At 46.1% G+C, this 15,804-nt stretch overlaps 1 protein-coding gene across 1 annotated transcript in view; it reads right to left on the bottom strand.

Annotated features, from left to right (window-relative positions):
• LOC126159431 (meiosis inhibitor protein 1-like) overlaps positions 1-15,804 on the bottom strand; it is a 207,630-nt gene that overhangs the window by 83,914 nt on the left and 107,912 nt on the right. Inside the window, exon 7 of the mRNA XM_049916537.1 lies at positions 7,053-7,232. Coding sequence (XP_049772494.1) covers positions 7,053-7,232 — 180 coding nt within the window. The remainder of the gene's footprint in view (positions 1-7,052; positions 7,233-15,804) is intronic.

Below are 15,804 nucleotides of genomic sequence, written 5' to 3'. Positions count from 1 at the left end.
ATGTTGTATGTTCCAACATTAAATTGTTACAAATGGAATATATTCCTAACTAAAACTCCTGACAGATTAAAACTATGAATGGGTCTATTACTTAAACCTGGACATTTGGCTTGAGGAGGAAGTTCGGGTCGGTTACACCAAACAACACACCCATTTTGCAGTAGTTTGTTTATTCACCTGAACACATCAAAGGCTTACAAAGAAGTGATATGGTGGAACTGCACAAAGATAATGTTTAGCTTAGTTCAAAGACGATACTCAGATCGATGCTGGTGTCGACCTCATCAGTGCCACATAGTCCTCCCCCCTTAGTACGGAGTACTCTCGAGAGGCCGGGGGAGGGGGGGGGAGGGGGGGTGACTATGGTGTCAGCAGGGGTGGTCCACGGGAGCCGGACCACAGTCAGCTCGACAGCGTCATCAGGGAGCTGTGGGGATAGATGTCGTGAAGGAAGGTTCGGCCACCGAACCTGGAAGTCGTTGAAGTGCGCCGGGCGTCGTACTGGGTGTGCTGGTCGTGCGGCAACAGGGAGGCCGGCGGTTTGCGGGTGGAATGGAGTGACGACGGTGATGTCTCTGGTGGGCGTGGCGAACACATGAAGCATGTCCAGGTCGACGTCGGGCGGGAGGGGAACACATCTCACCAGGTGGCAGCATGAGCACCGGATAAAGGGAAACACACGAGTATTATAGAGATGTTGTGGATTATGTCTGGGGGGACAGGCACAAACACCTCGAGTGAGGGCACGTTCAAGATGGAGGGGCGTTAGAAACCTCGACAGAGCAAGGCAGGCAACGGGGGAGAGATCAAAGGGACCGGCGAAGGGCCCAGCAGCGAGGGTGTGATCGTAGGGATCATGTGGGGAGCACGTGATCACTCGACAGAATGCATGAGACCGGAGTAGAGGGTGAGGTCGGAGAAGAGCTTGACGATTGGAGCTGGAAGTCACTCGACCGAGTCTGTAAGTCCGACGTGGAGGGAGTGGTCAGAGCGTCGGGAGCCACGACGTGGCGTGGTTGTGGCCTGAAGGGGGGGTAGAAGCAGGCTCAACATGAGCAGGCTTAAGTCTGTTGAGAGAGACTGTAACAGCTAAATCTTTTATCTGGATGTCATAGGTGTTGGCTGAGCACCAGAGAACTTGGTACGAGCCGGTACATGGAGGTTGGAGGGGAGCATGGACAGTGTCATCTCAGAGCATGACGTATTCGCAATTGTCCAGAGATTTCAGGATGTGAACCTTAGGGCGGGAGTGGCTGGCAGGCAGAGGAATATGGAGGTGGATGAAGTGGCGTCTGACGCAGTCCACAAAGGAAGGTAAGTCAGACTGAGGGAGAGAAGCGGAAAGTTTCACAAGTTTGCCAGGGAGAACGATGTTCTGGCTGTATACGAACTCGGCTATTGTGCCTTTGAGGTCTTCCTTATAGATCGCACGAATGTCGAGTAGCACAAGGGGAAGGGCCTCCATCCATAGAGAGTCGTGGCATCGAAGAGGCGCCTTGAAAGTGCAGTGCCAGCACTCAACTAGCCCGTTACTTTGCAGGTGATATGCTGTGGTATGGATGCGCCAGATGCCACAGATGTTACTGACATCGTTGAACAGGGCCAACTCAAACTGTCTGCCCTGGTCAGTAATGATGATAGCTGGACATGCGAAACGTGATACCCATGACTCGACGAAAGCTCGAGCAACAGTTTCTGCTGTAATATTGGGGAGGGGTACAGCCTTGACCAAGCGAGTTGTTTGGTCGATAGATGAGAGAACATAACGAAAGCCGTTAGACGGGGGGAGAGGGCTGACAATGTCAATATGAATATGCTGGAAACGCCCAGGAGGGATCGAAAAGGCTCCGAGGGGGGATAAAGTGTGCTTCTGAACTTTGCAGTGTTGGCACGCAATGGAGGAGCATGCCCATTGCTGGCAGTCCTTGTTGACATTTCAACACACAAAGTGCTCCGCAACGAGGCGGGCAGATGCACGAACACCGGGGTGGGCTAAATTATGCAGTGTGTTGAAGAAAGCTCCACGGGGCATGGTTGGGATGAGGGGGCGTAACATGCCCGTACCTTCGTCGCACCAGATCTCACTAGAAATGCCAGGGAAGGTGGTGCGGATGAAGTGTAGTGAAGAGGTAGAGTCTGAAATCAGGTTTTGTGTGTCCTCGTCAGCGGGTTGGTGGTTGGTTAGCCAGCTCAGAGAGGTCTGACAGTGAATGAACGGCATCGACTCATGAAAGGAAATCAGCAACTATATTGTCAGCACCCTTTATGTGCCTGACATTGGTAGTGAACTGAGATATGAAGTCCATGTATCTGAAGCGGTGAGTAGGCAGGTCAGCTGGCGGGTTTGTAATGGCTACAGCCAGGGGTTTGTGGTCTGTTAAAACATAGAAAGGGCGTCCGTCAACTTCAGTCTTAAAATCCTTGATCGCTTCATAGAGCGCGAGCAACTCCCTGTCCAACGGGGAATGTTTCCGTTGTGCATTGCTGAGCTTGCACGAGAAGAACTGCAGCGGCCAAGTTTTGCCGTCGATTGGCTAAGGACAGCGCTGATGGCAGTATCGCTCACGTCTGTGGTGATGAAATGCTGCGCATTGGGATGACGATGCGTGATGGTGCAGGCCTCGGCAAGAAGATTTTTGAGGGCAGTGAAAGAGTCAGTCATAGCAGGGGTCCATGGAATGGGCCAAGTTCCAGAAGTGTTGGTGCCTGCCAAGGCGTCTGTCAGTGGAGCCTGAATCTCCGCAGCCAGAGGTAGATGTTGGCGATAATAATTAACCGGCCCCAAAAAGCGCCGGAGCTCTTTGAATGACGGATGTCTGGGTAGGTTTAGTATTGTTTGTACTTTCTCAGGGCACGGTGAAATGCTGTCGACAGAGACATGAAAAGAAAGAAAAGTGACAGCGGGTGATGTAGCTGCAATTTGTCCTGGTTGGTCTCGATGCCCGCTGCCGCGAGAGTGTTCATAACAGTTTGCACATGTCGAATGTTGTCCTCGACGGAGGAGCTGAACACAAGAATGTCATCAAGATATGCAAAGCAGACTTTTAGGTCGAATAGCACTTCGTTGATGAAGTGTTGCCAGGTCTGGGTTGCGTTTTTCAGACCGAAGGGCATAAATCGAAACTGAAATAACCAATCGGGGTGGTGATTGCTGTCTTCTCGATGTCTTCAGGTGCCATGGGGATCTGGTGGTAGGCCCGTTTGCAATTAATGACAGAGAACGTGGTCGCACCTGCAAGGGAACTGGTAAAGTCGGCAGTTTTGGGTATGGGGTAGGTGTCCATAATTGTTTGTGCGTTTAGTCGACGGTAGTCTCCACACATGCGCCAGGACCCATCTTTCTTAGGTATCATATGTATGGGCATAGACCAGCTACTGGCAGAGGGTTCAATGACGGTGGAGCTTAGTAGTTCAGAAATCTGCTTTTTAATGTCGGAGAGGCGCTCGGGACAAAGTCGACGTGGTTTACTGGAGATCGGGGGACCTGGCGTGAGGCAGAGTTTGTGAACCGTGCCATTGGTGATGATGGACATGTTGCCGGCGGCACGGGCGGCGGTTTGCTTACAATGTGTGGTGGGCAGAGCGGGCGAGGTGTGGTCGTGGTGTTCGAAGCCACTCAGCAGATCCGACGAGAGCCAAGGCGGCAGTCTCCCAGGAAACAACGTGACAAGATGGCCACTGGCCCGAAGCAGTGGCACCAAGGTCAGGTGAGAGCTCGTCAGGTAGAGCTCGTGAGCTGTTAGTGAGTCCATTGTCCAAGGGCGCGGCCTGTGGCAGCATGGTCATGGGCAAAGCGCTAGGCGCAAGTGCACTGTTTGTGTTGTCAGTGGCGGTCACACAGCGGCGCGCAGGAGCTGAAGTTGCATAGTTTGAGGTGCTGTCTGCGAGGGGCGGGGTAGAAACCGTCAGTTTGGGAACACGTGACGCTCGTCACACATGCGCAGTTGTGACCAGCCGAGTGTCAAACGCTGCCATGTTAGGAGGGTGTGGCCCTGTGGAGCTGTCAGTCCATGTTATGGCAGCCTTGATAGCACAGTTGCGAGGGGTAGCGAGAGGTAAACACACGGAGGCTCGATTGCTGGGATTGCAGGCAGATTCGGCGCACTTACTGACTTTGCTTTTTCCTTGCTCTAGTGTTTGTAATTCCTTTGTTGCATCAGAGAGCTGGAGCTGTGTTTTGTGGAGCCGGAGGGAGAGCTCGAAGTTTTCCTTGCGTAGGCAAACAATCTGTTCGAGCTCGACAAGGCATTTATGTATGGTTTCTTGTAACGTTGTCGACAGAGACAAGCATGTATGGATGAGATGAGCTCGGACCGACGTGTCACGGGGGGTGGGGGTGTTGCTCGACGGAGCACAGGGGAAGTGAGTCTTGGACGGTTAGTGAAACACGGTGTTTCGCACTAGGTCCGGTGAAAGTTTGTGGTGTCGCAAGAAGTCAATGCCTAGTATAGGTTCGTCAATTTCGCACACTAAAAAGTCCACTCGAGTTTGCAGTTTGCGGAGAGTGAGACGACATGTGAAGTTGAACCTGAGCATTGTAGTTTAGTTGAATTCACGGCTTGCAGTGAAATATGAGAAGGACAGATGTTCGACGATGCTAAGGACGTGGGCAGCAGTGAAACATCAGCGCCTGTGTCCACTAGGAAAAGATATCCCGACGAAATGTCTTTAATGTAAAGTCGTCCACAATTATCCGGTCGTTCCCGGACAGAATGGAGCACTGGGGGGTGCCTGTCATGTTGTGTGCAGGAGGCATTTGGGAAGTAGCAGGGTGGTCTGTAGTTCCGTGCTGCCTCACCAAACCGTGTTTGGAAGTAACAGTACGGGTAGTGCGGTTGCATTTCCTGCGGAAAGTTCGTTGCCAGTGGTGGTGGCCGAGCTTTGGTGGCCACAGCAAGTTCAGTTGCAACAGGGGGCATGACCGTGGGAAGAGCTGGTGACATCCCAGTTGCTTGTTTACTGCTTCCCGGAGCGAGTGGAATGGTCGGCACAGTATGGCCCCGCCCTCAGGGTGATGAGCCTGAACCTGAGACTTATCAGGTAGGCCATGGCTGGTGAAGTGGAGCAGTGATGCATCATGTAGCTTGTCAGCAATCATCATTCTTTGCTCGACAGGCTCACGCGGCCTTTGAGCCAGAGCAAAGCGAATGTGAGGAGGTAAGTTTATCTGACCAGATGGCGAGGAGAGCTGTGTCAGAGAATAGATCGGCACTGACCAGGGCATGTGGCTGTCTCCGGAGCTGGGAAGGTTTGTCATTGCCTAGTTGCTCGACGTGGAGCACTTGCCGTATTGCTGCCTCAGTTGAGCGTGCAGGCCGACGTAGAACTGTCTCTTTGGCTAGAGTGTACCGGGTAGATGAGTCCGGGGCGTCGACTGGGTCAGCAATCAAGTCCTCCTGCTCGTGCAGGTGGGTGATGAGGCACAGAAATCTGGTTGACTCGTCGAGTTTGTAATGGTCAAACACTTCGTCCGTAATTTTGAACCAGGTTGTAGCTCTGTCGGGATTAAATGGCAGCAGCGTCAGTAAGCACGGCAGAGTGTTCGGAAGAACAGGTTGAGTTGAGTTCGTCGGGGCACTGCCTGAAATGAGCTGTTGTTGCTGTAGTATTCCAGGAGAGCGTGCCTCCAGGAGATGTGGCAATGTCGGCTGTTCAGGTGGCAGCATGAAGGTGACACGTTGTGGTTGAGCGCGATCCACATCGTAATATGTCGATTGCGGTTGCGGAAGCTCAACACGTTGCGGGTGTGTTCGGATTGACGCGTCGAGGCAGACCGATGCGGATGAGACACCGAGTTGTGCCAAGAATGGTAGCAGAAGTTCGGCTGGAGCCGGCGCATGGGCGAGAGGTGAGAAAAAGTTCAAAGATTGAGAACACGTTTTAGTCCGCGGAAAGCTCGACGTATGATCAGAGCTGGGGCCACCTGTGTTGCAGGAAGGCTGCGGAGGTGCAGGCTGTCTAGAAGCACAGTGTGGGAAATGATGTCGAACGTGGGACGGAATTTGTGAAAGTTCACTGTTCATAGTCACTCCACTCAAAACGGTGTGCGGATAAGGTGAATGTCGTGGCACAAAACACTGAGGTGTAGCAGTGGGATGGAGGTGGAGGTCAGGCACAGATAACAAGGTATTGTTCCTGTTGTGGGCCGAGGTATCAGAGTAGGAAGGCAAGTGCTGATGCTGAACCAAGGCAGGCGCGGACGTGGTCGGATGCTGAGCAGGTTGACCTGTGAACGAAGCAGTTCTGGCCACGTGGCAGGTATCCGCGTTGTACTGTATGGATTGAGGCATGGCAAATCATTGTTCTGGCGGTGATAGGTTGTCCAACGAAGCATTTGCAGAAATCGGCATTGGTCCCGCACTGCACAGAGGTCCATAAGAGGTAACTGCACTGTCGATGAGGGAGGGCACATGTGGTGGGAACAAAGGCGTCTGATAGCCAGAGTCATGCACACTCCTAACCTCACTTATAGTTGCAGGCTTGAAAATGTCCGGTGAAATCGGCATAATCATTGAGTGAGAGGCATCGTGTTGCAGTCCTGGCGGGTGTACATCGCCCGCAACACGATGCATGTCGATCACAATATCCGGCGTTAGGCATTGGGCTGAAGTCATTGTTCGAATGTGTCAATGTAATACGCGCGAAAATAACCGACGCAGAAGTTGCGGACACAGTAAAATGGCAAAAACGGAATATGTTACAACTTGGGGTCACCAGTGAGTTTTGGTCGGTTACACCAAACAACACTCCCATTTTGCAGTAGTTTGTTTATTCACCTGAACACATCAAAGGCTCACAAATAACTGACATGGCGAGACTGCACAAAGATAATGTTTAGCTTAGTTCAAAGACGATACTCAGATTGATGTTGGTGTCGACCTTATTGGTGCCACAGGCTTTTTAAGTTAAATATCTAGGATTAAGTCCCAGATCAGCACAGTTAAATCTATCAGAAGTTTTTTGTTACAAAGCAAGAATCCACTACAGAGTGAAAATTTCATTCCACAATCCTTCACTCACATTATCATACATTAAATGCATTTTGTACTTACTATATCACATTGAAACCTGTAAGGCACTTCATTTGACAGAAATGCCCAATATAACAATGCTGGATGATGACTGTATATTACTGGAAATCTGTCACACTTTTCTATTGTATTTAAAAGCACTTTGTTGGCCTTATTAAAGAGATCAGGATGCACATTGTTCTTTGACGATAAAGTGGCTACCTGAAAGACAAAGTGAAATGTTACATCAGTTAAGCCAATAAAGTTATACTGGAGCTGGTATCATATCCAGGGTGCTTCAGATCAACTATATGACTTTTTTTCCTCAAAATGTTGCATATGGTCCTTTTCATGTAATATGCATCTTTTTGTCTGATATTTTTCCCAATGATTTGATGAAATCATCACAAAGCTCTTACTAAAACTCATGAATCAAACTATGACTATGAAAAGCATATGAGTTTTCTGCTGACCAGCAGTTAGTAATCACTTATGAGGGTAGTTTGATAAGTCTGGTAATAGAGCAAGGGAGAAATGTTTGTTTCATAACACCATATCTTACTTCTCAACAGTCGCCTTCGCGGGGTATACACTTGGACAAGAGATCCCCCAGCTTTTTCGTCTCTTTGGAAAGACAGGTTCTGTTAAACTGAAAAATATTCATTGACTGAAATTATCACTTCCTTTGATGAAAATTTCTTACCATCAAGCCAACGATTCAAGTTATGGAACAGCAGCAAGTCACTTGGGGGCTAAGTCTGGTGAATAGGGTGGATGAAGATCCAGTTAAAAGCTCAATTCATACACTTTCACGATTGTTATCACTGATTTGTAGAATTGTGCATTATCCTGGTGAAAGGGCACTTCTCTGTGTGCCAACCTCAGTCTTTCTTCAGCCATCGAAAGTTTCAAATGATATAGCAATGAATCATAATAGTGTCCACTTATGGTCCAGCCATTTTTCAAGTAACCTATGAGGATTATGAGATCGACAGGAAGTGCAAAATGGCTAAGCAGGGATGGCTAGAGGACAAATGTAAGGATGTAGAGGCTTATCTCACGAGGGGTAAAATAGATACTGCTTACAGGAAAATTAAAGAGACCTTCGGAGAAAAGAGAATGACTCGCATGAATATCAAGCGCTCAGATGTAAACCCAGTTCTAAGTAAAGAAGGGAAAGCAGAAAGGTGGAAGGAGTATATAGAGGGTCTACACAAGGGCGATGTTCTTGAGGACAATATTATGGAAATGGAAGAGGATGTAGACGAAGATGAAATGGGAGATATAATACTGCATGAAGAGTTTGACAGAGCACTGAAAGATCTAAGTTGAAACAAGGCCCCAGGAGTAGACAACATTTCATTAGAACTACTGACAGCCTTGGGAGAGCCAGTCCTGACAAAACTCTACCATCTGGTGAGCAAGATGTATGAGACAGGCGAAATACCCTCAGACTTCAAGAAGAATGTAATAATTCCAATCCCAAAGAAAGCAGGTGTTGACAGATGTGAAAATTACCGAACTATCAGTTTAATAAGTCACAGCTGCAAAATATGAACACGAATTCTTTGCAGACGAATGGAAAAACTGGTAGAAGCCGACCTCATGGAAAATGAGTTTGGATTCCGTAGAAATGTTGAAACATGTGAGGCAATGCTGACCCTATGACTTATCTTAGAAGAAAGATTAAGGAAAGGCAAACCTACGTTTCTAGCATTTGTAGACTTAGAGAAAGCTTTTGACAATGTTGACTGGAACACTCTCTTTCAAATTCTAAAGGTGGCAGAGGTAAAATACAGGGAGCGAAAGGCTATTTACAATTTGTACAGAAACCAGACGGCAGTTATAAGAGTCGAGGGACATGAAAGGGAACAGTGGTTGGGAAGGAAGTGAGACAGGCTTATAGCCTCTCCCCAATGCTATTCAATCTGTATATTGAGCAAGCAGTAAAGGAAACAAAAGAAAAGTGTGGAGTAGGCATTAAAATCCATGGAGAAGAAATAAAAACTTTGAGGTTTGCCGATGACATTGTAATTCTGCCAGAGACAGCAGAGGACTTGGAAGAGTAGTTGTACGGAATGGACAGTGCTTTGAAATGAGAGTATAAGATGAACATCAACAAAAGCAAAACAAAGATAATGGAATGTAGTCGAATTAAGTTGGGTGATGCTGAGGGAATTAGATTAAGAAGTGACACACTTAAAGTACGAGGTGCATTCAAGTTCTAAGGCCTCCGATTTTTTTTCTAATTAACTACTCACCCGAAATCGATGAAACTGGCATTACTTCTCGACGTAATCGCCCTGCAGACGTACACATTTTTCACAACGCTGACGCCATGATTCCATGTCAGTGGCGAAGGCTTCTTTAGGAGTCTGTTTTGACCACTGGAAATCGCTGAGGCAATAGCAACACGGCTGGTGAATGTGCGGCCACAGAGAGTGTCTTTCATTGTTGGAAAAAGCCAACAGTCACTAGGAGCCAGGTCAGGTGAGTAGGGAGCATGAGGAATCACTTCAAAGTTGTTATCACGAATAAACTGTTGCGTAACTTTAGCTCAATGTGCGGGTGCGTTGTCTTGGTGAAACAGCACACGCGCAGCCCTTCCCGGACGTTTTTGTTGCAGTGCAGGAAGGAATTTGTTCTTCAAAACATTTTCGTAGGATGCACCTGTTACCGTAGTGCACTTTGGAACGCAATGGGTAAGGATTATGCCCTCGCTGTCCCAGAACATGGACACCATCATTTTTTCTGCACTGGCGGTTACCCGAAATGTTTTTGGTGGCGGTGAATCTTCCATTGAGCTGACTGGCGCTTTGTTTCTGGATCGAAAAATGGCATCCACGTCTCATCCATTGTCACAACCGACGAAAAGAAAGTCCCATTCATGCTGTCGTTGCGCGTCAACATTGCTTGGCAACATGCCACACGGGCAGCCATGTGCTCGTCCGTCAGCATTCGTGGCACCCACCGGGATGACACTTTTCACATTTTCAGGTCGTCATGCAGGATTGTGTGCACAGAACCCACAGAAATGCCAACTCTGGAGGCGGTCTGTTCAACAGTCATTCTTCGATCCCCTAAAACAATTCTCTCCACTTTCTCCATCATGTTGTCAGACCGGCTTGTGCAAGCCCGAGGTTGTTTCGGTTTGTTGTCACACGATGTTCTGCCTTCATTAAACTGTCGCACCCATGAACGCACTTTCGACACATTCATAACTGCATCACCACATGTCTCCTTCAACTGTCGATGAATTTCAATTGGTTTCACACCACGCAAATTCAGAAAACGAATGATTGCACGCTGTTCAAGTAAGGAAAACGTCGCAATTTTAAGTATTTAAAACAGTTCTCATTCTTGCCGCTGGCGGTAAAATTCCATCTGCCGTACGGTGCTGCCATCTATGGGACGTATTGACAATGAACATGGCCTCATTTTAAAACAATGCTCATGTTTCTATGTCTTTCCAGTCTGGAAAAAAAAATCGGAGGCCTTAGAACTCGAATGCACCTCGTAGTAAATGAGTTTTGCTATTTGGGGAGAAAAATAACAGATGATGGTCGAAGTAAAGAGGATATAAAATGTAGACCAGCAATGGCAAGGAAAGCATTTCTGAAGAAGAGAACTTTGTTAACATCGAGTATAGATTTAAGTGTCAGGAAGTAGTTTCTGAAAGTATTTGTATGGAGTGTAGCCATGTATGGAAGTGAAACATGGATGATAAATAGTTTAGAGAAGAAGAGAATAGAAGCTTTCAGCATGTGGTGCTACAAAAGAATGCTGAAGATTAGATGGGTAGATCACATAACTAATGAGGAGGTATTCAATAGAATTGGGGAGAAGAGGAGTTTGCAGCACAACTTGACTAGAAGAAGGGATCGGTTGGTAGGACATGTTCTGAGGCAACAAGGGATCACCAATTTAGTACTGGAGGGCAGCGTGGAGGGTAAAAATCGTAGAGGGAGACCAAGAGATGAATACACTCAGCAGATTCAGAAGGTTGTAGGGTGCAGTAGGTACTGGGAGATGAAGAAGCTTGCACAGGATAGAGTAGCATGGAGAGCTGCATCAAACCAGTCTCAGGACTGAAGACCATAACACAATGAGGAATATTCCTTGGGAATCTCAAAAAACAGGGCCATTACCTCAACAGCTGACAAAGTGGTCTTTACCTTGCTCAGTCCACTTTCACCAGCCTTTGTCCATTGTTTTGAGTCTGGTGTGTAATGATGGATCCAGGTTTCATCAACAGTCACGAATTGATGCAAAAAGTCTTGCAGATTGCGGTTAAAAATCACCAGACATTGTGTTGAAATGTTGTTTCAGATGCGCTTTTGGTCAACTGTGGGCAATGGCAGCACCTATCTCACACACAGCTTCTTCATAGCCAATCCTCCACACAGAATATTACGAGCTGACTCACTTGTGACGCCTACAGTCTCAGCAATCTCACAAATTTTTATTCGGCAGTATACATTACCATATCATGGATTTTGTCAGTAGTTTCCTTTGTAATGACCTCAGTTGGATGGCCAGAGTACACTTCACCTTCAGTCTTTGTCTGTCCATGTTCAAATTCATTAACCCAAAAGCAAATGGTCTTCAATGATGGTGTGTGCAAAGTCTGTGTGAACTTGTTCCGATTCTGTTTTGATTTGAGCAGCAAGCCAAAACTTCACATGAAAATGTTTAATAACAGTACAAAACTCAAGTTTTCTCAGTTTTCAATCACAGTCAATACACTGATCAATTCAGATGGCTGTCAACAATGAACTGTACACAGTACATTGTGGAAATTCTTTATATGATCCTTGGAATAATAAAGCTTACCAGTCATGAAGGCACAACAAAAATGTTCCATTATTTCATGTATAAATTTATCAGACTTATCAAACCACCCTCACAGTTCCCACTTTACTTAACACACACAGCTACAAGGCCTCTCTTCCACTGGATTCAATTTCCTGCTTTCTGCTGCTGATCACCTTCTATGCCAATCTACAGAAATCCTCACAGATTCCATCTCTCCATCTTTTCTTTGGTCTATTTAGAAGTCTTCTTCTGCAAGGAGTAAATTCCATGGATTTCAAAAAGCACTGATGTTTATTCATCCAAGCAACACAACTTGCCCATCGCAGCTGTTTGATTCTCTTAAGCTGCAGTATTTGGGCTGTTGTAGATCTTATCAAGCCCACAATTATCCTGTCTTATACCAGGCCATAGATCTCTCTTAAGACTTTCCACTCAAAAATGAAAAGTTTATTGAAGATTTTTTTTCTTTTTCATGAACACTCCATGTTTCACAACCTTACAATCCTGCCAGATCAGTATAGAAATTTCTTGAGAGGCTGGATGTTTTAAAAAGCTGAATAAGACTAAAGTACAAGTGGTTTGCAGCTTGGATCACTTCTTCTGACAACAGCTGGAGTCTGTCCACTATACAGTTGGACAGGGCCTTAATAGTACACTTCCACGTGGGTGATTCCTTTGTAGTTGGTGCAGTCCATTTTGTCATCTTTCTTGTGTGTCATTGATATTTACCTCCATTAGGTTTGAAAGTGGGCTCGTCACTAAACAGTTAATTTTGAATCCAGCTGAAGAAGGTAGTCCTAGTCTGAGAGCCATCTTCAATAAAGCTTGCTGAACAAGAATGTAAACTGCCATTATGTGGAATTTTCTAGATGACATATTTTTATTGAATTTAGTGCTAATATTGTTTGGAAGGAAATGGGTGGAGGTTTATTACAATAGTAGGAAGAAGAAAGAAGAAGATTAGAATTTAATGTCCCATCAGTGAATAACTCACTAGAGATTCAGCACAAATTCGGACTGCAGAAGGATGAGGAAGGAAACTGCCCATATATTTTTCATGTTAACTGTCCCAGCCCTTACCTGTAGCAGTTCAAGAAGACAACAGAAATGTGGATAGACAGATGGAGATCTGGATCACTGTCCACCCAAAAGCTAATTAAGTGTGCTATCACTTCACCACCTTGCTTCATAAATTGCAGCAAGAGTATCTGCCCTTCTGTTGTTTCCAAGACACTTTCTGGCTTGCTTGTTACAATTGTGAGTTGATTATACACGGTAACTCTGACATATTCTGCTCATTGGTAATTCTGGCAACATTCTCCATGTACCAGAAGTACATGAAATGTCTCTTCATTAGAATACATCAATATTGAAGAAATAATATAAACACATTTAAAGACCACCATAGAAATCTTTGATGAAAACAGCTGTTGCTTGATGAGAGTAATGGTACTAACTGTGAGGAAATATTGAGTCAAAGATAGGCACAACAAAAAGACTGTCAGAAAGTGAACTTTCGGCCAGCAAAAATAGACAACATACACTCACACTCTCACATAACCACAGTCTCTGGCAGATGAAGCCAGACTGTGAGCGGCAGTGCATGATGGGGGTGGCAACTGGGTGGGGGGTAAAGAGGTGGTTGGGGAGTTGGAGGTATAGCAGGGTAGGGATGGGGACAGTAAAGTGCTCCTAGTGGTTGGACAGAGGTTAGGGGAGAGAGGATGGGGAGGGGAGGGGAGGGGGGGGGGATTATCGGAAAAGGACAGAAGTAAAAAGACTAGGTGCATTGGTGGAATAGAGGGCTGTGTAGTGCTGGATGGGAACAGGGAAGGGGCTAGAATGGGTAAGGACAATGACTAACGAAGGTTGAGACCAGGAGGGTTACAGGAATGTAGGACATATTACAGGGACAGTTCCCACAAGCAAAATTCAGAAAAGCTGGTGTTGGTGGGAAGGATCCAGATGCAATCATCGAAATGTAGAACATTGTGTTAGGTGGCTTGCTCAGCAATAGGGTGGTACAGTTGTTTCTTGGCCACAGTTTGTCAGTAGCCATTCGTACGGACAGACAGACAACTAGACTATCCTACTGCTGAGCATGCTGCCCAACACGATGTTCTTCATTTCAATGACAGACAGATAAATAGACCATCATATTGCTGATCACACCGCCCAACACAGTGTTCTTCATTTCAATGACTGCATCTGGATCCATCCCACCAACACCAGCTTCTCTGACTTGCGCATGTGGGAACTCTCCCTGTAATATATCCTACATTCCTGTAACCCTCCTGGTCTCAACCTTCATTAGTCATTGTCCTTACCCGCCCCACCCTCCTCCTCACCCCCAACCAGCATCTGGATCCATCCCACCAACACCAGCTTTTCTGACTTGCGCATGTGGGAACTCTCCCTGTAATATATCCTACATTCCTGTAACCCTCCTGGTCTCAACCTTCATTAGTCATTGTCCTTACCCGCCCCACCCTCCTCCTCACCCCCAACCAGTTGCCTCTCCCATCATGTGCTGCTGATTGCGGTGTGGCTTCAGCTGCCAGAGACTGTGGTTACGTGTGTGGGAGTTGTGTTTGTGTACGTGTGTATGTTGTCTGCTTTTCACAAAGACCTTGTTGGCCAAAAACTCACTTTCTGACAATCTCTTTGTTGTGCCTATCTGTGACTCAGCATCTGAGCTCTATGGTAAGTAGCAACTATCCTTTTCATAATATTGTTAAATACCATCCTGGGTTTTCCACTGTTTGATTTTGTGAGGAAATATATAAGTTTCACTACTAAGTGGAATGAAGTCGAATTAAATCAGGTGATGCTGAGGGAATTAGATTAGGAAATGTGACACTTAAAGTGGTAGATGAGTTTTGCTATTTGGGGGGCAAAATAACTGATTATGGTCGAAGTAGAGAGGATATAAAGTGTTGGAAATGGCAAGGAAATGCACCAATTTTCCAGGCACTCGAAATTCCCAAATTGCCTCATAAAGTTTGGCCCGCTTTATTGTTTCATATGCAGATTTAAAGTCAATGAAAAGATGGTGCACACCAACATTGAATCATTTGTCTTTTCTACTATTTGTCAGAGAGTAAATGCCTGTTTACAGTTGATTTTCCTGGTCTGAACCCACATTGATAGCTTCCAATAATATCTTCTGCTATAGGTGAAAGTCTACTAAAGAGGATATTTGATAGTACTTTTTATATAATATTTAAAAGTGTTATGCCTCTGTAGTTGCTGCATTCAAATAGATCTCCTTTCTTATGCACCAGACACACTATTCCTACATTCCATTTTTCTGGTAACTCTTCCATTACCCAGATAAGGCACACAGTCTTGTAGATCCTACGATTTACCTCAACTCCTCCAGCTTTCAACAGTTCAGATGTTATATTGTCAGTCCCTGGTGCTTTATTGTTCTTCAATTGGGCAATTGCTCTGTTCACTTCTCCTTGGGAAGGGGGAAGTACTATGGCATCATCTTCTGGAGCGACTGGGATGTCTTCAATAGGGGATTCTGAAGTATCCAACAGTTCACTGAAATACTGTACCCAATGTTCCAATACCTCTTTATCATCAGTTAATAGTGTCCCATTTTTAATTTGGAGCATTTAATAGAGGTCATCCTAAAGTATCCCCAGTGTACCGTGTGAGTGCAGTCAAGGCTATCACCTCAGTTTCCCACTCAAACTGGGCTAAGGCAAGGAGATGGGCTTTCTTGCCTACTTTTCAACCTGGCACTTGGAAAACTGGTACATGAATCAGGTATTCAGACAAGAGGAACTATCTACTATAAGTCTGTACAATTGCTGGGATATGCAGATGACTTGGATTTAATGAGCAGAACACTTAGTATCTACAAAGTGCATTTTCAGCTCTAAAACTGACTGCAGAGAAGAAGGGTCCTGAGGATTAATGAAGGAAAGATAAAGTATATGTATAATAGCAATAACCAACGCTTACAGCC

This window comes from Schistocerca cancellata, chromosome 2 (assembly GCF_023864275.1).
Source record: "Schistocerca cancellata isolate TAMUIC-IGC-003103 chromosome 2, iqSchCanc2.1, whole genome shotgun sequence".
In the NCBI taxonomy this organism is placed as follows: domain Eukaryota; kingdom Metazoa; phylum Arthropoda; class Insecta; order Orthoptera; family Acrididae; genus Schistocerca; species Schistocerca cancellata.
This window is presented reverse-complemented; position numbering and strand designations above follow the sequence as displayed.